Here is a 22,101-nt window from a genome sequence, read left to right on the forward strand (position 1 = left end):
TTCTGAATGAATATAGTAGAACAACAGATTTGATCATTGATAATTTGATCAATCAGAAATGTTGACTTGTAGATGAATAACTGAATAAACGAACAAAGATAAAGGAGTTAAAAATGGCTCAAAAAGATGGGAAACACTGAGAAACTCACCCATTCAAACGTCTCCCACAGTAGATAGAAGTGATAAACTGACTGCTGTTTGCTCAGCTCAGCATCACACACACACACACACACACACACACACACACACACACACACACACACACACACACACACACACACTCAGAGTGAACACGCCCCCAGATGTGACTACAGCAGAGCTGCCGGTGGTCAGACTCTATTAGCCTCCTTCTATTCCCCACTGGCAGAGCAGTGGAGGAGGCATCAATTAGCCTCCAGCATGCTCTGACCTTGAATGGGACCACAGGCAGAAAACAGGAAGTCTCCTGTACCACAGCTGCAGATGGAGGTTGTGTCCTCCACCATCTACAGGACCATCTCAGGGTTCATGAACAGCTAAAGAGGGAGGATAGAAGAGGAAAGGAGTCCACTGCTGCCTGGGTCGGATGCTTAGTCATAGCGTCTCTGCTTACAGTGCAAGTCTCAACATGTCTCCTGTCAGAAGATTCCGAGGAAAGACACTTCCTAGAATCAGTGAGGGGCACCGGGCTTGCATTGGAAATGACTGTAATCACAGCTGAAGGTTATTTTCTCAAAGAAGGAAAGAAGATCATGTTGGAAAGAGACCCGAGAGCTTTGGCTTCTACTTACACATGGTGGGGATGTGGTTGGATTCCCGTGTTGTCTGGGGAGGCGTCTGCTTGGAGAAGCTGGGAGTTTCAGAGCCGTGTGTGACAGAGAGGTCCGACTGAGTAACCTGTCCAGTCTGGAACACGTGAGGGCGGCTGGTGGATCGCTCCTCCAGGGAGACGTGGGGCCTCCCCTGGGTGACGGTTCTGACGGTGCTGGAGGAGACCGTGGATGTGGATGAATAAGGAAGTGACACAGTTAGTCCCAACAAGGGGTCAACTGATGCCAGAACTGGGCCCTGTCCCATGGGTTTGGGGTCTAAGTGTGTGGGGGGCTCATACTGAAAGATCTTGTCGACAAAAACCCACTTGAGTCCAGCTGTGCACAGGGCTAAACTGAGCAGGCAGGCCAGGATGGGCAGAATACAGATCTTCTCAGAATGCAGGCAGCTGTTAATCTGCTCCATTTCTATGCACACACAACAGGTTCCCGGCAAGGCCACAATTCCCAGAGGCTGCTCCCTATCATGGCTAACAACTCCCTCTGCATCTCCAGCAGCTCCCTCCTCCCTCGTCTCAGCCATTGGCTCCATCTCTTGCGGTTTCTCCTTTGGGACCTGTCCAGTATCACCAGTAGAGCTGGTGGGGGAGGCTTGTGCAGGAGACGGGGGTGGCCCCGCAGCCAAGTCCTCCATTCCCTCGGTCATGGTGCGCAGCTGGGCGAAGGTCTCCGCACGGCTCAAACGGGATCTCAGAGTGACTGAAGCTCTCCAAAGTGCTGTCTTTCATCCGGCGGCCGAGTCAGATTCACAGAAGCTAAAAGAGTCTTCAGCGCAATTTGTTCTCAGCCTGGAAGTAGCGCAGAGCGACCAGAGCGACCACATCCTTAGTCATGCTGCCCACAGGACACGCGGCCATCAAAAGGAACCTTGAAAGCTGCTGAAGGTGAGAGGAGAAAAGAAGAGTTAGCAGAGGTTCCCACTGTTGGGAACGGGCGGTGCAGCCGTCTGGACTCACCTGAGGGGCTCCCAGGAGGCAGTGTTGCGGCTGAGGGGTTCTGGCTGCAGCCGCAGGATCCGGAGCGCAGAGGACATGGCGAGCAGACACTGCAGAGGCAGGACGGACATGATGCGCCGCTCCTGGAGCTTCCACCAGCCGAAAGGCTGAATCATCAGGGAGCGGCAGGTGCCCTCCCTCACCAGCACATGAGTAAGGGCAAAGAGAGAGAAAGACAAGCTCAGACGGAGGAGGGAGGGCTGCAGCAAAGATGGGACACTCCCCTTTCTCCTCTTTCAACCCCCCCACTTTCAGAAGGGCAGCCTTCCTCTCTTCCTGTCTGCTGCTACCAATCATAGCACAAAGCATCCAGCTAAGCAAGTTCTTAGTTGATCCAATTAGAGTGCCCACCCTCCCCCACGCTCCCCCACCCTCCCACCACTCCCCCCACCACTCCCATTGATTATGATGATACTGAAGGGTGAGTTTTTTTTGTCGTGAGGAAGGAGACACAGAGTCAGTCACATGATCCACCCCAAGAGGATTGCCAGCAGATTGTCTTCTACTCTAGTACTTATCCCAACTAACTAGACAGACAGACAGACAGACAGACAGACAGACAGACAGACAGACAGACAGACAGACAGACAGACAGACAGACAGACAGACAGACAGACTGACTGACTGACTGACTGACTGACTGACTGACTGACTGACTGACTGACTGACTACTGGATCATCTGGTCCTCAGTTGTCTATATCCTGCTGGACCTCCTCCACCTCCTCCAGTTCCTCCACCTGCCCTGGCTCCTTTACCTCCCCCATCTCCTTTACCCCACCCCCCACCACCACCACCCCCCCGCCCAGCTCCTCCTTCACCTCCTCCTCCAGTTTTGCTCCCATGGTTTGAATCTGTCTGGTTGTTTGTAACTGGTCATATTTTAGAATGCAAGCTCAGCAGTTTTTAAATGGGGGCGGTTTTAATTTCTCTATTATTTAAGGCACAAATTGCTGCTCCCAGTCTAAATAATTCACACATCATTTAACATTTATTCCACACATATTTCAGCCCCCCATCAAACTCTCTCTGTTGTGGGACATTAAAAACATTGAGAGCATTGAAGAACACGTATGTGTAGGATGGTGAGGAACTCTTTCCCCACCCCCGCTGAGCTAACAGGCTAACAGCTGATGTGCTGAGGATAAGCTTAAATAAGATGCATCTGCTCACAAGGTCACTTCCCAATGACACTGCTGACCTGCTCAAACCTCAAGCTGAATTAATACCAGTAATGGTATCTGAGAAAGACCACTTCCTGTTACCACTCCCAATTACAGAGCTGCTAATTGATTAGCTGTGTGCGCTCTGATCACATGATCAGATCACTTTTCCTCTCCATATGTCCACTGATGTAATAACCATGCCGACAGCCCCATATGCAAAGACAACATTTTATACTTTTTGAAATGTTTTTTCCCCTGGCTGTTTCTTCTTTTGAGGATATACAGTATTTTAGAGAAAGTGTTGAAGTGTTGTGCCCACACCAGTGCAGCAGGACTGGGAGTGATGGTGCAGTCTGGATGTGGACATGAGGGGTGTTCATTCTAAAACTGATGCAAGGAAGAGACGAGTTGCTGGAGAGGACAGTTCGTGTTCCTAACTCGATGACATCAGGGAGGTGCAGCTCCAGCCCAGATGATGGCAGCTGCTTTAAATATTGTACCGTAGGGAAGGTCAGTTCCAAGAGAACAGAGAATCATTAGGTCTTTTAGCTTCGGTCTGGACCTTCTGACCTTCTGGTTACTCCCGACTGTCCAGTTTGGTTCCAAACTCCTCTGATGTCATTTCTTTCCCGAGTCGTTTCTTACAAATGTTGTTGTTGCACAGCACCAGTCTGTGACTGGTTTTGACTGATTCTTGGTGGTTGGTACCGTTGATGCCTGTCTCACATTCATGTCTACTGATACCAAACACACAGATGTGATCGATGCTATACTGGTGCCCCTGTTGGACTAATGAGGAGTCAAAAGGCTCATTGGCTTCACTCTTTATTGACATTCAAAGCACTAATACAGGCACCAACCTGATTGGTGGGTTTTTCATGCATTTGTACAATAAAGTTTTACAGCGCTAAAATGGCGTCCACCACAGTAACCCATGAACCAGTTTCCTTATTATTCATTTAGGAAATCTCTATATACAATCAAAGGTTCAAAACCTTCTGCAACTAATCTGAAAAGTGAGCACCAGTAATGTCTGTGTAAATTCTCAGTCATCCAGGTCATTGTATCCAAGGTAGTTTTCTCTGTCAACTGGACTGGACAACCCAGTCCAGTTGACAGAGAAAACTACCTTGGAGCACCAGTAATGCGCCAGTTCCTGTGCGACAGCATGATTCTGCTGTTTGAGCTCATCCTGTGGTTATCAGAGCTTTCAGAAGCATCTGGACCTGCGTGGCTCTGAGCCACTACAGCCCGCTTTTCTTCCCTTTTATACCAGAACCAATGAGTTCAGATCCATCTGAGCCCAGTGTTAGTTTTAGACTCCCAAACCTGCTCAAACCTGCTTTATCTGACAGATTTGACATAGGTCAGAGTAAAATCAGCCATCATTTAGCTTCAAGCTTTTCCATGTTCACTAAATTAATTTAAACACATCTATAAAAGCACTGACCATATGACCTCATGTGATTAATTAATAAAACAATAAAGTGGGACAATCTTCCTTAAGGAGGACAGGTCCCTATAAAAACATGTTTAAATCTTGTCCTTAAAATGCTGATTATTGTTTCTCAGCTGTAAAGTCCATCATCTAGTTTAAGTTGAAAGTGTGACGAGCTCCTACATGATGAACTGAGCCACGAAGTTGGCCACGCCCAGCAGGATGAGCAGGCTGTGAAGGAGCACCGACGGCCAGCGCAGCAAGCCCCGGCTCCTCAGAGACATCACGTGCACCACGGAAGGAAGGATGAAGACCAGAGCCAGACCGCAGGTCGCTCCAGAGTACCTGCAGGGATGATAAAGGTGAGGCAGGTCGAGGAGGTCGAGGAGGTCAGGGAGGTCGAGGAGGAGAGGGAGGTCGAGGAGGAGAGGGAGGTTGAGGAGGTCAGGAAGGTTGGGGAGGAGACGGAGGTCAAGGAGGAGAGGCAGAGCGAGGAGGAGAGGGAGGTCGAGGAGGTCTAGGAGGAGAGGTAGTTCAAGGAGGAGAGGGAGGTCGAGGAGGAGATGGAGGTTGAAGAGGAGAGGGAGGTCCAGGAGGTTGAGGAGGTCAGGGAGGTCCAGGAGGAGATGGAGGACCAGGAGGTCGAGGAGGAGAGGGAGGTGAAGCTTACCTGATGATAGAGCCAACATTTGGATAAAACATGGCCATCAGGACTCCAGCTCCAACAACCGTAAGATTGAGCAGCAGAACATGGAAGAAACTAAAGACACAGGAACAGAGTGAGACCATTGATAGCAGATACACACATACATGGACAGTAAATTCTGCACTATAAGCCACTACTTTCCCATGCTTCAATTCCTCACCTTATAGAAATATGCAGCATATTAATGGATTTTTATGACTTCCTCAATCGTCCCACTGGGATAAATAAAGTTTTCTGAATCTGAATAGGTATTGACGGCCACCAGAGGGCGCTCTAGCAGCACAAGAGCAAGACAGAGGTTGAAGAGCTCCGGTGAAGTGCCGAGGAGATGCTAGTTTAATAATCTTGAGTCTTTCTGCCTTTCACGTCCACACCCGTGTCATTGATAACACACGAAAAAATGCTGACAATGCAGCTTTTAAGTTAAAGGCCAACGATCAACAGCTGGTTGGCTCCTTATTGTTTTAACCACCGTGTTATTGTAACATCAATTTACTGCTGTGTTACTGCCGCGTTTAGGAATTAAAACATTTAAAATCATCTTTCTGTGGACCATAAAGATCTCAGGTTTCAGCGTAGTCAGGTGCGGCTTATAGTGCAGAATTTATGGTACACGCACATACACATATGGATGGATGGATAATGTATATAATGGATGTGTGTATACGGTATATGGATGGATGGTGGGAGAAGGAGCAGAAATGTGGTGAGGAACCCTCATTCCCAGGCCTGTGAGATGATCACAGAGGATCAAGCTGCTGAACCTTACCTGGGGTAATGACTGCCAAATATCTGCCCCATCAGCTGCACGCGCACCAGGTACCCCAGCAAGGGGTAGACCGTGATCATCTGGAACAACAGGAAGGACCGAGCCACGAACACCATGATGTCGCTGCTGGGGAAGTTATCCAGGAAGTTCTGGAGAGCAAAGAAAGCAGGACTAATCATCACAGCTGGGTCCTGTCAGCTTCACCAAGAACATCACACACATGCTGGTGGTCATAAACACAGAACTCGGTCACAGACGAGAGGGGGGCGAGAGGGAGAGAGAGAGGGGGGAGAGGGAGGGGGGATTGTTCTTGTTCTGTACTGAGTACCAAAATCCATCTTCTAATAGCAAAGTGAGGACATTTCCAAATGGAAAGGACTGTTTGGGGCTTTCGAGCTACTTTTAGGGTTAAGGTCAGGGGTCAGGGGGTTAGTTGGGGTCAGGGTTCATGCCGGGTTCACACTGGATGCCCAAGCACCACGAAATGGAGGTATTTTCGTTTCGGCGCCCATGTTAACAGATTATGTTGTTCACACCAGACAAGAAACGCCGCAATTAGCTGCAGTCAGGAAGCCGAACAAAGAACAAAGGAAGGAATCCAGGAAATTTTCAGAATAAATCAATTTTCAAAATAAAATGGGGCAATCGACACTGTGGTTCCATTTTTTGTGTGTGTTTATATATTTGTCAGTATCCAAAGAGAGTGAGAGAGATGAGCGGCGCGCACACACCCACACAAATATTAACACACAAAGAGAAAGATAACTTAAAAAATAATAAAAATAAAGATTAGATAAACATGTATTTAAGATTTCAGTCTCCAGTCCACAACTACAACTACACAACAGCGTAATGAGAAATCTGTGTCTGGTGTGAACGACAGGGGTCGAGTGTGGGAATGCATTACATCTATGAACGTCCTCACAAAGATAGAAGTATACAGATGAGTGTGTGACTGAAGAGTCAAAAGCCACCAGATGAGCACGAGTTCTTGCTGAACTGAGAGAACCAACGTGCTGGATGAAGGACAGGAACCTTCCTGTGTCATCCAACAGGAGGAAGGCTGGCCTCACCGGCTCGATGCACTCTTTGGACAGAGGTGGTGACGGGAAAGCAGCAAAGATCAGCACGCCAACATAGAGGTAGGTGAGGCCCACCAGCAGGTAGGCTACAGACAGGTCCCGCACCTGAAAACAACAACACACCTTGACTGGGACGCACGGAAGGCTGGAGGACACGAATACGACAGGAGCAAAGTTCCTCATGTGTTCCTGCTTCTACGCAGACACACGACGTCCTCAGGAAAGACCTACATTGTTCTCCTGGTGCCTGTTGCTCTTCATTAACGTGATGATGCAGTTATGGATGAAGAAGGCAAGCGTGAGAACACCAGTCAGCTGAGGGAACAGCGACCGGAACTCTGCAACACACATCAACGCTGACATATGAGGAGGACGTACAGACGACTCAGAGTCCATCTGTGAGGGACAGAGACAGATCCCTCGCAGGTGGACCTCAGACCGGCAGCAGCCTGAAGAGCAAACCTGAACAGATCAAAACATGACGCTTGACCAGACAGCAGCACAGGATCGTGGGTTAGGATAATGCTGGACAAATGTCCAACCAGAGGTGTGAGTGTGAAACCTCAGTGGGAAGGAACAATGTTTTTACCCCAAAGCTTTGAAAGTAAAGACTTTTCTACGGTTGGGTTCAGCATTTCCATCATTTTTTCAGCTGGACAAAATTGGATCCTCCCAGAGAGTCCTCCCACACACCAGCTACCTCCATGTCCTCTCTAACCTCTCGCCATCCTGGCTCCTCCCAGAGAGAACCTCCTCACCTTTGTCTCTGCCTCCTCCAGCTCTGCCTCCTGTCTTCTTCTCAGTGTCTCAAAACACCATCTCTGGTCTGAGACCAGTTTCTACACCTTCATTAGCTTCATTCTCGCAGATACTCTTTCTTCACTGCTGACTCTTTTCTCCTCCTGTTCCAAACGTCACACTTCTTCACCTCTTTTCCACAGCCTCCATTGTTGTGGACAGTAAGTCCTCCGCCTCTCTAGATCTGAGCTGATGCGGTCCTTCCTCCACCTTGACCTCCACTCTCACACCTCCAGGACACGTCACCACTGTCCTACAGGACAGAATCCCAGCAGCTCTCTGACCTTCTCTGTACGTCTCCATCAACAACATCTAACTGTCGTCTTGAAGCCATCCTGCTGCTCACAAATATTCACTTCTGTCCTCCTTCTGTCCTCATGCCATGTCTGTCCTCCTCTTGTTCTCGTTTGTCCTCCTGTCCCGAGTCTGTTCATCTGTCAGCTTCTTCTACTCTCAACTCCATCAGAACCTCTTCAGCTGCCTCCTGAAGACACCTGTGTCCCTCCACAGGTGTGTCATCAGGACCAACTGTTTCCAGTCTTCATCCTCTTCAGTGGTGTCTCACCTGACTACACTCTGCTCCTTCCTGCTCCACAACAGTCACATCTTCTACTCCAGCAGCTGTCAGAACATCTCCATCACTGATCACTATCCTGCTCCATCTCTCCTTCTTATCAAGCTTTATAAATCCTTCTCTCCTCCTTGTTGTCCATCCTAACTCCCCAGTATCTGTGTTGTATCTCCTATCCGCTCTCAGTTCTCCCAGTTTTCTTCTCAGCTGACTTCCTTCCCCGAACACTCCTGAACCTCCTCAATCCTCACCAGGATCTTCTAGACCAGGTTCTCTCCTGCCGGCTGTATTGTAGAGGCTGGATAAGGTCTGCTGGAGCTTTGGTTGTGCACTCAAGATGGAAAAACACAAAATGAAGCAGAAAAACCTTTACCTGGAACATAGAACTGAGACCTGTCGAACCAGTGAAAGTCGAGGTGGAAGCCCAGGTGGACGGCTTTGACAGTGACCAGGGCGATCAGGTAAATCACAGACAAGGTGCCTACAAGCAGAAGATCAGGTGAACATCTAATCAGGCCAGAGAGGAGGTGGAAGAATGAATGAATGAATGTAAAGCAGTGAGAAACATCAAAAGCTGATTTACTTTTGTGGCTTTAAAGACTTTTTTTATCAAGTTTCATTGTCTGTTCTGATTCTCTGGATTGTTTCAGCTATTTTTACTTCATGAGCTCTCTGCTGCTCTTCAGCTGGTTTCTGATATACGACCTGATGGTTTCCATTACCCAGGAAGGTGAACCTGGCAAAGAAGGCGGCAGAGCGGAAGCAGAGCAGCGGCAGGAGCAGGACGATCAGGTACAGAGGGACGGTGCTGGTTTTACTCCACCAGTGTCCGAAGGAGCTGATGTCGGATGTGTTGCCGCTGTTGGTGAGGAGAAGCATTTCGTGGGTGGAGTTTCCTCCCCAGTCGCTGTTCGGGTTCGGACAGATGACTGTGGGACAGATCAACGGTTAGAGAGTCAGTTCACAGAGTTCAGAGGAGAGCAGTGAACATCTAGACAAGTCCAGTTGTCAGGTCCACCATGGACACACAGCTTACACACTACTGACGCCTGCCACCGTCACACAGGTGTGCAGGCTTCTCTTGTTAATTGCACAATGTACATCATACAGACGTACGTAGACACAGATGCAAAACATCTGGAGCAGAAGGTCGGATGAAGATGGAAAGAAATGTTACGAAGGGATCATCTTTGAGGCTGTGGATGCACTCATTAACACACATACAGGTGACAGTAAGCTGCTGCACCTTTCTCAGAGCCGTTGGTTCCCAAGGTGGCGTCTGACACGTTGATGTGATTAGCGTAATCTGCAGACAGAGAAAATCACACATCAGAATAAAGAAGAGACGTTTTGGGCATTGGACAAAAAACCCTGGTGTCTCTGCTGTCTTCAACTTTCACTGACATCTCCACACAGAAGCAGTTGTTGGTTCCTCCCAGTGGGTTCTCTCCCCCCTCCATAATGACCACCTGTACTTATGTCTTCCTCCACAGATGTTAATTCCCACCTGCACTAATGGTCTCTGTAGACCTTCTTCAACTGGACCCCTGCTGTGCCTCTGAGAACTGCTTTGTGCTAATCTGGTGTTTGGAATAAAACATTTTCTAAAATGGAGCATGTACTAGGAGAAATGTTTGTGACACCTTCTTTCTGCAGTTAAAGGAGGACTCACTGTAGATAAACTGTCCAGAGTTGTAGAGGAAGTTGGACATGAGTACCCAGTAGATGACCATAGCTCCAATAAGAGACACCATTGAGAAGACCAGGCTGGACCACTGGCCAAACTTGCCCAAGTAGAACCTGCAAACATCAGGGAATTCCCAGTTGGACGTGTCCACATAAGCTGGACAAAACAGAGACATAGAAAACAACAGACCAATCACTGTCTCATTCTGTAGGACGTCCACACAATAAACACAGGCATGAATTTAAAACACCCTCTCACTCTGTATTTAGCAGCACTTATTTATAACAACGATTTGTTGTTTTCAGAAACAATATTCAACATTATTCTTTCAGTTTTCCAGGAGACCAAAGGAAGAGAATCTTTGGTCCACGCTGGAGGACACAGGTGGATGACAGAACTTGCTCAGACATGGATTCTGTGGGATCCTCGTGTGGATTTGGGGGGTTAAATGGTCTTTGGAGGGTTAGTGGAGGCTCTGCTGCAGGGGGCTGCTGATAGACCACCCTGGTCTATCAGCAGCCCTTCATGGGCACCCTTCATGGGCACCTTCATGATGAAGGATTTACTCTAGGTTTACAGAACAATGCTGTCTAGGTAGATTTGAACCAATCATGTCAGCTGGTTCAGGAAGGCCGATAGGTCAGAGGAGCCTACGGGCCTCTAATGAGGCTCACAGTAGAGCTAAACCAATGGCAGGTCACGTGTGCTAACATCAGACCAGCTGATTAGCCACACAGACGCAGCTCTGACTGGATCGACCTCACAGGAAGCATCAGCCTCTGCCCAGCAACATATCTCTGCTCAGTAATGATCAATAATCATCTCAGTTGTAACATAAACGTGCTGAAGACTCACGTATTGACTTTGGTGAGTGGAGGACAATGTAACAGCAGTAGAGCATCAGCAGGCCGGTAAAGATCAGGATGAGGATCCCCAGAGTAAAACCAGCCTAAAAGCACAAACAAAGACTGGTCACCTTTAGGAGAATGCAGCTGACTGTGAGGGCTTCTGGCTCTGGAACACCAACGTCGGGGTTCCCACCCCCCGACTGTAGGACTACCGAAACAATTCAGTGGAGAGCTCACCTGCTTTATTCCCCAAGGGATGCTGAGTATCGATGTTCCCATCATTGTGTTCCAAACAGCAAATCTGGGAAGAGCAGAAGAATCAAGCTTCCGTCGTGCGTCAAAGACGAGGCTCCAGTTCATATTTGAGGCTCTTACATGGTGACGATACTCGGGTTCTTTGACGAAGACTCAGAGCTTCTTACTTTAAAAGCAGTACCGAGGGGGGAGTAGATATAGATCTCCTCTGGTTGTGGAATCACGTGATTTGGAGGACTCTGGAGCAAAAGCAGACCGTTACCAGAAGCACCAGCTATATGGCATCTTTACAAAACAATTAAAAGCCTGTAATGATATTGAAGTTGATGTTCTACGACTAAACAATATTTAGATGGAGGTTTCCCCAATGCCATTGTATTGTTGTGACTCTGAAGGATCAGGTGGATCTCCAGCAGGGATCCTCATTTTCTAGAAATGTCCCTTTTCAAAGGTATCCAGGTTCCTCCCTGTTTCTCTCTTACAGACTCTCTCTCCCAGACTTAATGGCTCAATGTAAACATCACCAAAGGTGCTCGTGAGGAGCAGCTTACTCACGTTGTGGAGGGTTTGGACATCGCCCATCTCGACTGTTTGTACGTGTAGACTTTTAACAGACATTTAAAAAGGGTTCTTTCATTTGAAGTGATCTAAAAAACGAATTGGGACTCTCAGAAATCCATCTTGGGATTTGAGCCAAAAGAAAGGTGACGTGTTGTTATAGGTTTAGAACAGCTGCAGGGGGCCAACCAAGATTTGAGCTTCAAATGGAGGTTTTGGCAACACTACAGTAGCTAAGCGTGGCGTAGTTCCAATCATACCCATGCAGTACTCCAAGTACTTTGCCACAGTTGTGATACACAAACATCTTATGTGGTGCGTCTGACCGAACGCTCGGTGCTCGCCTGCTGCACTCTAGTGCTGTGAAGGGTGATGCATCCCGTCTATGTGGGTCAGCACTAGCGGGGCAACAATCATTTGAGTAGAGACGTTCAGTACCAGCAGCCTGTCAGAGGAGCCAGTCAACCGGCTGTAGTAGTGGACTCTGCTGTTGAGGATGGCAGCTTCTGCAGACACTCTCTCCTGCTGGGCATCATCAACGATGTTCCTGGGTTCAACGTGGAAGGGCCTAAACACACGCGCACACACGCACGCACATAGCAGCATTAGCGTTGTTCCATGCAGCAACTTAAACAGTTTCAAGCTGAAAATGAAACAGGAAGTGGTTTGTGGCGTGCATGTATGCGTGTGTGTGCATGTATGAGTGTGTGTGTCTGTGTGCTCCATAGCTGTGAAATACCAAACTAAACTCTGAAGTAAATGAGACCTAAACACATTTATACCTACACACACACATGCACACAGGTCGTCAGCATCACGTCAGCATCACACACACACGTGTGTGTGTGTGTGATGCTGACGTGTCAGCTACGTACAGGAAGCACAGTGTGCAGAAACCCTTAGCAACAAGATCAGTCAGCAAAGATGATGATGAACCAGCAGACACCAAAAACAGAAGTGACCCTTGAGCAGATGTAGCTGGTGGTTGCCTCCAGGCCCGGTGAGACCAGACCCCCAGTAAAGAACCAACGTGGGTCAGAGTCTTCCTCATACGCTGTGGGACTAGGGACACATGGCCTGAACCCTGCCCCCACCCCCTCGCACACATGACAAACCCTAATCCTGAGCATAAACATCGGAGACACCGGGAGCTTATCAAATATCAATATCAATATCAATATCAATCTTTATTTATATGGCACTTTTCATACGCTAGGTAGCACAAAGTGCCTCACAAAGGATAAAAACAGCAAAGAGAACAAGAGAATCAAGAAAAGGACACACACACACACATGCATACAACACACTTACACACACACCCACACACACAAACAAGCTTAGACAAGCTGAGACATGGCTGGGCACCGAGACCTGAGGCGAAGGAGACGCCACCTTTGGAGGCCCACCAGGCCGAGGGAGGTCACGGTCCGTGACCACAGGCGGTACCGCCACAAAGACCAGCCCGACCCGGACAGACCGGAGGCTCCACACCAAAGCACAGAGCCCCCTAACCACCCAGTCCATGGTCGACAATGGGACAGCACCCCCAGCGGTAGACCGGAAACATCTCCCAGCCTGGCAGGCCCCCATGAGGAAACACCATGAGGAGACACTGGAGCTAAAAACTGAAGGACTGAAACAGTAAATGGGATAAAAGGTATAAAAGCTAAAAACTGAGACTAAGAACTGAGGGAGTAAAACAGTAAAAAGACAGGAAATGCTCCTGCCACTGATGGTAGAGGGACCGGAGGTGGAGTGTTTGTGCCCCCCTTTAACTTCCTGGCTCTCCGAGTCAGTCAGGACCTGGAGTGGACCGTTACATCTGCTGGTTTGGTGAAGAGGATCTGACAGAAGCCTGAGGAGGACCCAGCAATCTGAAGCACATGCCTAACCCCAGCCCCACAGATGGAACCAGGATGGTCACTGACAGCAGCACCGCAGAGGATCCTGAGGACTGCACAGGGAACCATTGGTGTCTCCGTCCCCCTGAGATATCTCACTGAAGACCAGAGGCTGTGACATCACTCAGCCCCCACAGAAGATGCTGCTCACACTTCCATAAACAGAAACAGCCTCTTCCCCACAGGCGCCCATCCGCTGAGGTCACACCCTCACAGGCGCTGGAACAGCCACATTATGGCAGCAGCACGTTGGACTTTAATGTCCTCATGTCATGAAATAACAAGTACATGACGCCTGCCGGACATTCCTGCATCCCATACACCTCCTGTTTCACTCCTCTGTTAGACTGACACATTCAGAAGGTCATTTCAATGAGGTGTGTGTGAGTGTGTGTGTGTGTACCTTTTAATCTTGCTGTCCAACGACTCTGTGGAGTCTCTGTTGGAGCAGCTCTCTCCCACGTACTCGGTGCTCAGCAGGGGTCTACAGTCGTCCTCCATCTTTCATTACCTGACTGGGAGGAAACCACAGAAAGGCTTGTTGACCAGTTCACATTTGCATCATGTTTACTGGTGTGGTGGCGACAGTGCAGCAAAAACACGAAAGAAAAACTTTGGAGGCATCATTTCGCACTCAGCTCTGTGCAGGCAGGAAAGAGATCATGTGATTTTCATTGGGCTGGATTTTACAGCACAATCATAAACAGGTGCTTCCTATATTTATCCTGGATTAAATTCTACAGCATAACACAAAAACAGCTGCAACACCATAAAACATTTGAACACAGCAACCTGGACAACAGCACGAGTGGGTAAAGGTTATTTTTTAGTCTCACTGGTATTTATGAGGTTAAAGTAACGGTCTTGGAAAGGCGAAGGGTTAAAAACAACAACAGCTACAGTGGGTGAAATCAAATGACCAATCACATGACTGCGTGTCCAAAGTACACCTTGTTCACAACAGTCAGGAGACATTATATTGTTCACTCGTGAAACTGCCAAGATATCAACTAAGAAGCAAGACTGTGAGAAGGCGCTCCAGTGGCCCAGAAGATGAAGAATCTATAAGAACAGCAGGGTTCTTCAAGATGGAGCCAAGACCCACGGTCCTCAGCCAAAGTCCATCCATGTGTTCAGGATATTAACCAATCATCAAACCTTGTCCAGATCCTTCAAGCTCTTGCACAAGTACTCTAGGAGAACCTGCATCAGGTTCATGTGTGGTCCTCTCCAGCAGACCAGCTACTGTTGCTGAAGAAGCTGGGGCTGGTTCTGACAGACAGGTGTCAGGAAACACAGTGGATCACAGTCCATGGCTGCAGACCAGTCAGACCAGTGCTGACCCCTGGTCATAGGAGCATCAGAACTGGGCCACAGAGCAATGGAAGAAGGTGGTCTAGTCTGATGAACAACCAGGGGGACAAAAGGACTTTGTAAAGGGTGTAAGACAGGCTATTAGACGGTGAGCAGGGACAAAATGTCCAGCCTTGGGTGGTAGACTGGGTTCGAGGAGAGCTGGACCATCTCACTTATCAGCAGATTCCAGCAGTGCTGATGGTGTTGGAATGTTTTCCCACAGAAAGTTACAGCCTAATCTAAAACTTTATAAAAGCAAAAGGATTTGCTTCACGATGCTCAAGAGCTGCGGATGAAGTCAAACAGGCCACAGGCTCATGAGGGAAGGGGGCGCCTGTTTCAGCAGCTCGGTGTCAAACTTCTTTCTCCACATACGTCAGCAGCTCCGATATTGACCTGGTCCACAACAGGACGATAGAAAACACACTCCACCCGCTGGGCTTTGGAAGACCCACAAATCACGGTCCAGTCTCCAAAACAAACTTGACACCTTTCAAATTTGAATGAAGGTCACTTGGGTGGTTCTTTGGGTCTGGACCCAAACCTCCAGCCTGGACGTCTGAGTTTCTTGGTGGAACCAACATTAGAATCAGCTCAGCAGTCAGACCAGATTCATGTGACGTCGAAAACAAGTGTCTAATACTCAAAATGAGACCAGAAAATAGTTTGCTAAGCAACATATTATCTGCTGTGTGTTAGTAGAATAATATAAAGGATTCTTAATTGATGTGTACATTGATTTGATAAATGCGTTTTAAATGGAGTATAAATAATTGATTGAAGAATAAGAAATATAATTAGTCATTAGAAAATGTTATAGTCCATTATCCTAAAAAGATCTTCTTTAGCTCTGAAAACACAAATATAATCAAATCTAAGCATATTTGTCTTTTCCAGCTCATCTTAGAGGAACAACTGTCAACAAACTTAAATCACACCTGCATGAAACGGTAGTTACATAAATATTAATTAAAATTAAAAAAATAACACGCGACCAGAAAAGAGAAATGATGATAATATGATGAACTATCGGACTCACTTCTGCTGAAAAATAACAATCAAAGCTGCCACCCACGAGCTGCTGCTGCTTCTTCTGCTGCTGCGGCTTCCTGCTACTGCTGATGCGTCTTCTTCTGTTGTTGTTAGTGTTGTTGTGGTTCCTTCTTCTTCTGCCGCGGCTTCCTGCTACTTCTGATTGCTTCTTCTTCTGCTGCGGCTTCCTGCTACTTCTGATGCTTCTTCTTCTGCTGTTGTTGCTGCTCCTTCTTCTTTCGTCACTTAATAGCGGTTAGCAAGCGTGACTGCGCATTACCGCCACGATCTGGTGAGGAGTAGAAAATTACACCATCTTACAAAGAGCAAAATTCATTCAAAGATGAAATTAAAAACAAGAAATGCAAAGGAAGACTGTTTTGTTGAGCTATTGTAAAAAGACTCGAGAAAATAATCAATTTACCTTCCAAAAAAATTAAAATTTGAAAACTTATTTTCTGAAATTGACACCATGATGTAATGATGGACGAAGAAAGAAACAACATAAGGGACACAGAATTCTCTTCTTTTCTTGTCTTCTAGGTCCACTCTGGTTGACCCCAGCCTTGATTGATCTTTTGCTCAGCTTCTGTTATTGGGTGAACAGGATTAGATCCTCTAGATACACAAACATTTGTGCTCTACAGACCAGAGTTCAGCACGAGAACTTCAGGATGACGTGAATGATCCAACATGGAAGGTTTCAGATCTGAAGAAAGCCTGAGAGTAATAAAATGTAGTAAAAACACCTTTCATTTAAGTCATGCAGAAGACTTTCACAGAAAGGGTGGAAGCATCTTGAGTTGGACGTTGTTTAATGAACAGTGCAATAAGAAAGACAACATTAAATGTCACTTTGTTTTTCATCAACAATCTCTAACCGGTCAGAGGTCTGGTCTCAGGTCAGGAAGTCTGTTTCAGTTCCCTTTGTTCCCCTTGGGCTCGTCCCATCACATCAGGGTGACGTGGGTTGGGGGTTTAGGGTTGGGGGGTTAGGATTAGGATTACCCTGACCCCCTAATGTGAAGGACTGACATGATCACAAAAAGAAATTAAATGTTCTATATCTTTGGGAAGAAGAGCTACTTGATAGATTTATTTTCTTGTCTTCTTTTCAGAGTTCCTCTTGTGCATGCATTTAGTTGGGTTCCATAGAAGCACCTTTATATATCGTATAGCACCATGTTTATTGATACTCTGCTATGACACTAGAGCCCAACCACTGGCATGCACACACGCTAATCTGTGTTTTCTTAGTCATCACTTCCAAAGGCAAGTGTTGAGTTTTGATAAAGTTCAACAGTCCATGTACATTAGAAGCTAATACAGTACACATAAAGAAAAGTGCTATAGTACAAAATGTCCTTGTTTTCAAGTCTCATACTACAAGACTACAATCCACATCAAAATCTTACATTACATTTATCTAGTTATACAACATTGTTCACTGTCTTTGAAAGATGACGAAACACCAACACCTCCTCCAAAAGCCAGATGGTGAAGATCTGAAGCACCTTGGATGTTCAGAGGAGACGTTCACGTCCACCACAGAGGAACAAACACTTGGAACGCTCACAGCCACAGCAGGCAGTCAAAACTCCACCGTTAAGGAGAACAAGCACTTTCACATCCTTGGCTCTCTTTTCCCACCACTGGACTTCAGAACACACTAAAACAAGAGAGTGAGTCAACATGTGAAGGTGCTTTAAGGCATCAGGGTTGGACCTTGGTTAGCAGACCATGTTCAGGATACTCCTCCCCCAACCACGCTCACATCTACACTTCCTGCTCCTGTTGACATAGTTACACACCTAAAGGAGCTTTAGTTGGATTTTTCCCAAGATTAAAATCTAATCTCAGATCAGCAGATCAGTTCCAGCCATCCAGCAGTCACCCAGTCATCTGTGTGTGTGTGTGTTTCATCAGTGAAATCATCAGGTTTGATGTTTCGGCTCAGCTTCTTCCTGTTTGCTGACTGACTGTGTGACTGTCAGACCTCCCTCATCACTCGTGGACCCTCTGTAAACCAAGGGGGGTCTTGACCCTCAGATGTCATCAAGGAGGGTTCTCCAGGCTGCTCTGGGGTCTTTCTGACAGTGATCTCATCCAGAAGGTTCTGCAGTCTGTCTGCTGGACACGTTCACCTTCTGCTGTTCTTCTGCTCCAAAAGTGGAACACACACACACACACACTAATTTGCTGTTTGTCTGATCACAGCTGCTCTAATACAAGAGACGACCCAGTCCAACCACTTATGATTGTCACTTGGACCAAAGCAACAGAACCTCAACAGAACATCGCTGCTTCTGCTTAAAGTGCTTCTATGAGTCATGTGTAGGACTGATGTTGCACTAAAATTTAAATCTGAACATCCTCAAAGACTTTCATAGACTATCATACATTATATTCTTTATCAAATAAATTGTGCTTTAAACTCTACGATAGATAGATAGATAGATAGATAGATAGATAGATAGATAGATAGATAGATAGATAGATAGATAGATAGATAGATAGATAGATAGATAGAGATAGATAGATAGATAGATAGATAGATAGATAGAGTCAGTCTGGTAGGTTTGTAATCTGATTACTTTGCCTCCATCTTCTCCTCGCTCACTCAGCAAACATCCCAGTTTGGTGAAAACAATCTTGAACATGAGCTCTGACCACATTTTCAGAAAAATAACACAATCTAGTCATTTTTTAGGGTAAGACAGATGTTCCTCTCAACAGATTCTGTGTCCCTTGTTCTCCAAACACACTTTTTCTCACAGCAACAGCAGCAGCAGCAGAGTTCTGGTAGAAGCTCCTGGTTGTTCTTTAGCAACTTCTGATGCTGAAGGTTGTGGTGAGGATGCAGGAGAGGTGTTCTCCTGACCACTCTTCATGAAGGTCATGTCAAGCACACCTCCAGAGGCTGGCAGACCTTCCTGGAGGTCTTCTGCACTCAGATAGGGTTCTGACTGGTTCTCTCTGATTCTTCTTGGTCTTCCAGACCTGATCTTGGCCTCCACTGTTCGTGTTATCTGTCATTTCTTAATCACGCTGTGAACCGAGGACATGACCAGACAACACGTAGCTATCTTCTGACCGTCTCCTCCTGCTTGTGGACTTGTCATCTTCCAAGTTCTAGAGGGCTGATGGGAGGAACCAGGTCTGCTGAGTGTTAGAGGACTCTCGCTGTGAATAAAGCTTTGAAGTTAGCATCAGCTGATCTCTGCTAACAATGACTGTAAACTAGCCATGATGCTAACAGGCTAATGAAGCTCTGCTCTCCTGTCTGGAATGATCTCTCCCTTCATCCTGACCTCCAGCCCCACTGAGCCTCCACCCGGAGTTTCACCTTCAGAAACAGTCAGATATGGTCAGATGGGCTCTTGTGTAATTACACTCATCCCGGGCTGTAGTTTCATGTTGTAGTTGTTCCTCTCCACCTTCTGTCCTTCCTCCCAGGTCTATCACTCCTTCTTCTCCTTCACCCATCTGTCCATGAGCAGGTGGGGGGTCCCTCCACATGATCCTGGTGCTGCTCCAGGGTTCTTCCTGCCACTTGCAGCTTGTTTGTGGGTGAAACTCTGTAAAGACTGAACTGTAACAGATGCTGTATAAATAAAGTTGGATCGAAGTGAATCATAAACCAGAATCTTCCAACCAACGGCCTGTAGATGTTACTCTCAGGCACCAGCATTTGTTCCAGATTTGTTCCAGACTTGTGGGAGCCGACTCCTCAACACACACTTGGTTCTTCTTGTGTTTTAATGGGAAATTTTGGATTTGCTGCCGTCTGTCCTGCTCAACAGGATTTCTCCTGGTTCGAATAACAAAAATTAAAAATCCACCAAAACAATAGAATGAGCCTCTGCTCAGAAGACCCGCCCAGTACTCCCAGTATGAACAGTACTGGTGAAGCAGATGAACCCGATCAAAAGCATTTTCAATGCAAACCTGCTACAAGTCCTCAAGGACATGAGACAGGAAGCGTCCACCACAGATGTGGCAGAGACACCCTCACAGGTGTGATGTTTCCCCGTCCTCTAACAGCTCCTCACACCTTCGCTTCATTGTAATTTCACGATGATTTCAATTATAAAAATATACTTTTGTACAGTTAACACCGTTTTTTTTTTTTACGTTTGGAACTTTGAATGGTTGTTTTGTGATGGACAGATACTGAAATGTGTTAAACACTTTAAACAAAGCAGGAACGTAAGAAACCCGACTGGCGGCCGGGTCGGCACCGACCACGAGGCTTCAGCAGGAACAGGACCGGTGCCTCAGACTGGTCTGAACATCAGTGAGAGCAGGACACACTCCAGTCCCACCAGTTTGCCATGAGGTGTGTGTGTTGAGAGGGAGGTCAGTCAGGTCAGCAGTCAGGTTCCAGTCCGGGTCGGGTCCTGGTACAGCGGGATAACTGTCGGTCAGTCCTTGTGTTCCTCGCTGTCCTGCCGTCCGTCTGTCCTCTTCTCTTTGTGACAGGAGAAGATTCGTCTCATCTCCTCCTCGTACTTGATGAAATTCTCTCCGAAGCGGGCCCAGGCCTTCAGCGGGACCGTGATGGTGTTTCTGTAGGGCTGCCGAACCTCGCTGATCTTTAAGAAGATCCCGTACCTGTTGGAGCCGACGTCAAAGTAAAACCTCTTGTTGTCCACCCGGAAGGACGCCGCTTCTGGAAGCGCGGGGTGGTCGTCGTGGTTCCGGGCCACGGCTGGGCCGCAGTCGTCCATCTCTTCCTCTCCGTAGTCCTCGATGAGCTGCGACAGCGCGTCTCGGAACTCGATCAGCCCCTGGGCCGGCAGGACGATGGTCTGCTCGATGCCTTGGCCGTAGTAGCCCATCGTGCCGTGTCCTTTGTTGACCGTCTGTCGAATCCGGAGGAATCTGCCTCTCTGGTTCTCCTTCAGGTCCAGAAAGTACTTTCTGTTGTCTCTCTCTATGAACTCGCTCTTCAGGACGCGGTGGGAATGGTCGTCGGACGCGGCGGAGCAGGTCGGAGACAGCATCGTCCGCGGCTCCTGGGGGCCCCTGCGGGATTCGTGCCCGCGGCCCTGAGCGTCACTGTTGTGCTCATCGAGCTGCGGAGCTGCTGCCGCCCCCCGCAGTCCGATCCGGGCGTAATAATCGATGAAGTCTCCCAGGCAGTAGCGGAGCGCGGGCGCCATTGACATTGACAGCGTCAGTTTGCTCTTCCTGATGCTGTCGTAGCGGCCTCGTCCGATCCAGACCTCCGCGATCTTCAGGAACCTCCCGCGCACGCTCTGCTTGACGTCCAGGTAGAAGCGTTTCTTCTGGATGTCCACCCGTTTGGACGCCAATTCCTGGATGCCGTTGCCCGGCTGTTGCATGCCGCTCGGCGCGTACTGCTGCTGCGCGTACGCGGCTCGGTGGAGAGCGTCGGATGCGGGTTTCCTGCCTCTGTCCATGGCCCTGCAACATCCATCAGTCATCATGATTCCGGTGTTAGACAGCTGCGCAGAGACGCTTCCCCATCACACTGACACGATCACGGGAGAAGTGATCCGCGTGTCACCAACGACCTAAAAATGGCAGCTGCGCCCCTGTGGACGTTCAGCCCCTCCAGTAGCTCATAGATACCCGGAGCGGGGAGCCGAGGCAGCATCCAGCAGATGGGAGGCGGCGTCCAATACTACATGAACCCGCTGAACCCGCCCGCCCCCCTCCGTCCTGAGAATACCTCAGTTAAAGAGACATTAGTGCATCTGTGACTCCCAAGATTCCAGGGAAACCGGTCCTCGCACACATCATTCATGCAACACATAAATTACATGTATGACAGAAGGGGGGGGGTTACACATCCTCAACCTGATGCAAACATGTTAGGGACAGATTCATATGAAAGCAGCAGCATCACAGCAGTAGCAGCAGCAGCAGCATCAGAGGAGCAACAGTAGCAGCAGCAGCATCAGAGGAGCAGCAGCAGCACAGCAGCAGCATCAGAGGAGCAGCAGCAGCATCAGAGCAGCAACAGTAGCATCAGAGGAGCAGCAGCAGCAGCATCAGAGCAGCAATAGTAGCAGAGCAGCAGCAGCATCAGAGGAGCAGCAACAGTAGCAGAGCAGCAGCAGCATCAGAGGAGCAGCAGCAGCATCAGAGCAGCAGCAGCCAGAC

General features: G+C 48.0%; 3 protein-coding genes and 1 long non-coding RNA gene across 10 annotated transcripts in view; 1 reads left to right on the top strand and 3 right to left on the bottom strand.

The window, feature by feature from the left end:
- Positions 1–2,057, bottom strand: part of nrg1 (neuregulin 1) — an 18,159-nt gene extending 16,102 nt beyond the window's left edge. Inside the window, exons 1-2 of one of the 3 annotated variants that reach the window (XM_057018900.1) lie at positions 1,766–2,055; positions 771–1,684 (exon numbers count right to left, since the gene is read on the bottom strand). In XM_057018900.1, coding sequence (XP_056874880.1) covers positions 771–1,455 — 685 coding nt within the window. In that variant the 5' untranslated portion in view covers positions 1,456–1,684; positions 1,766–2,055. Of the gene's footprint in view, positions 1–770; positions 1,688–1,765 lie in introns of all 3 variants that reach the window. The other 2 variants (XM_057018899.1, XM_057018901.1) reach the window with 2 other exon arrangements.
- A 551-nt stretch (positions 2,058–2,608) lies between these two features.
- On the top strand, positions 2,609–4,397 carry LOC130517337 (uncharacterized). The gene is made up of 2 exons (XR_008947700.1): positions 2,609–3,999; positions 4,111–4,397. It is a non-coding gene; the product is annotated as an uncharacterized LOC130517337 (long non-coding RNA).
- Positions 3,778–16,193, bottom strand: slc38a9 (solute carrier family 38 member 9). Of its 5 annotated transcripts, none has more exons than XM_057019140.1 (16): positions 16,112–16,166; positions 15,977–16,038; positions 13,985–14,096; positions 12,119–12,248; positions 11,243–11,361; positions 11,105–11,168; positions 10,875–10,968; positions 10,005–10,175; positions 9,579–9,638; positions 9,055–9,261; positions 8,706–8,813; positions 7,195–7,301; positions 6,955–7,068; positions 5,882–6,030; positions 5,077–5,166; positions 3,778–4,751 (listed from the first exon to the last, which is right to left on the bottom strand). In XM_057019140.1, the coding sequence occupies exons 3-16, from the start codon at positions 14,080–14,082 to the stop codon at positions 4,586–4,588; spliced, it is 1,677 nt and encodes a 558-aa protein (XP_056875120.1). In that variant the 5' UTR covers positions 14,083–14,096; positions 15,977–16,038; positions 16,112–16,166; the 3' UTR covers positions 3,778–4,585. The 5 variants fall into 5 exon arrangements, with proteins under 5 accessions (XP_056875120.1, XP_056875121.1, XP_056875119.1 ...); XM_057019141.1 differs by having other exon boundaries at positions 15,977–16,021; positions 16,127–16,157; XM_057019139.1 differs by having other exon boundaries at positions 13,985–14,092; positions 15,977–16,190.
- Positions 16,194–16,767: 574 nt separating this feature from the next.
- purg (purine-rich element binding protein G) lies at positions 16,768–21,799 on the bottom strand. The gene has a single exon (XM_057018684.1). It carries the CDS (start codon positions 21,420–21,422, stop codon positions 20,394–20,396), a length of 1,029 nt encoding a protein of 342 aa, XP_056874664.1. The 5' UTR covers positions 21,423–21,799; the 3' UTR covers positions 16,768–20,393.
- Between the last annotated feature and the right edge of the window lie 302 nt (positions 21,800–22,101).

This window comes from Takifugu flavidus, chromosome 20, assembly GCF_003711565.1.
Source record: "Takifugu flavidus isolate HTHZ2018 chromosome 20, ASM371156v2, whole genome shotgun sequence".
In the NCBI taxonomy this organism is placed as follows: domain Eukaryota; kingdom Metazoa; phylum Chordata; class Actinopteri; order Tetraodontiformes; family Tetraodontidae; genus Takifugu; species Takifugu flavidus.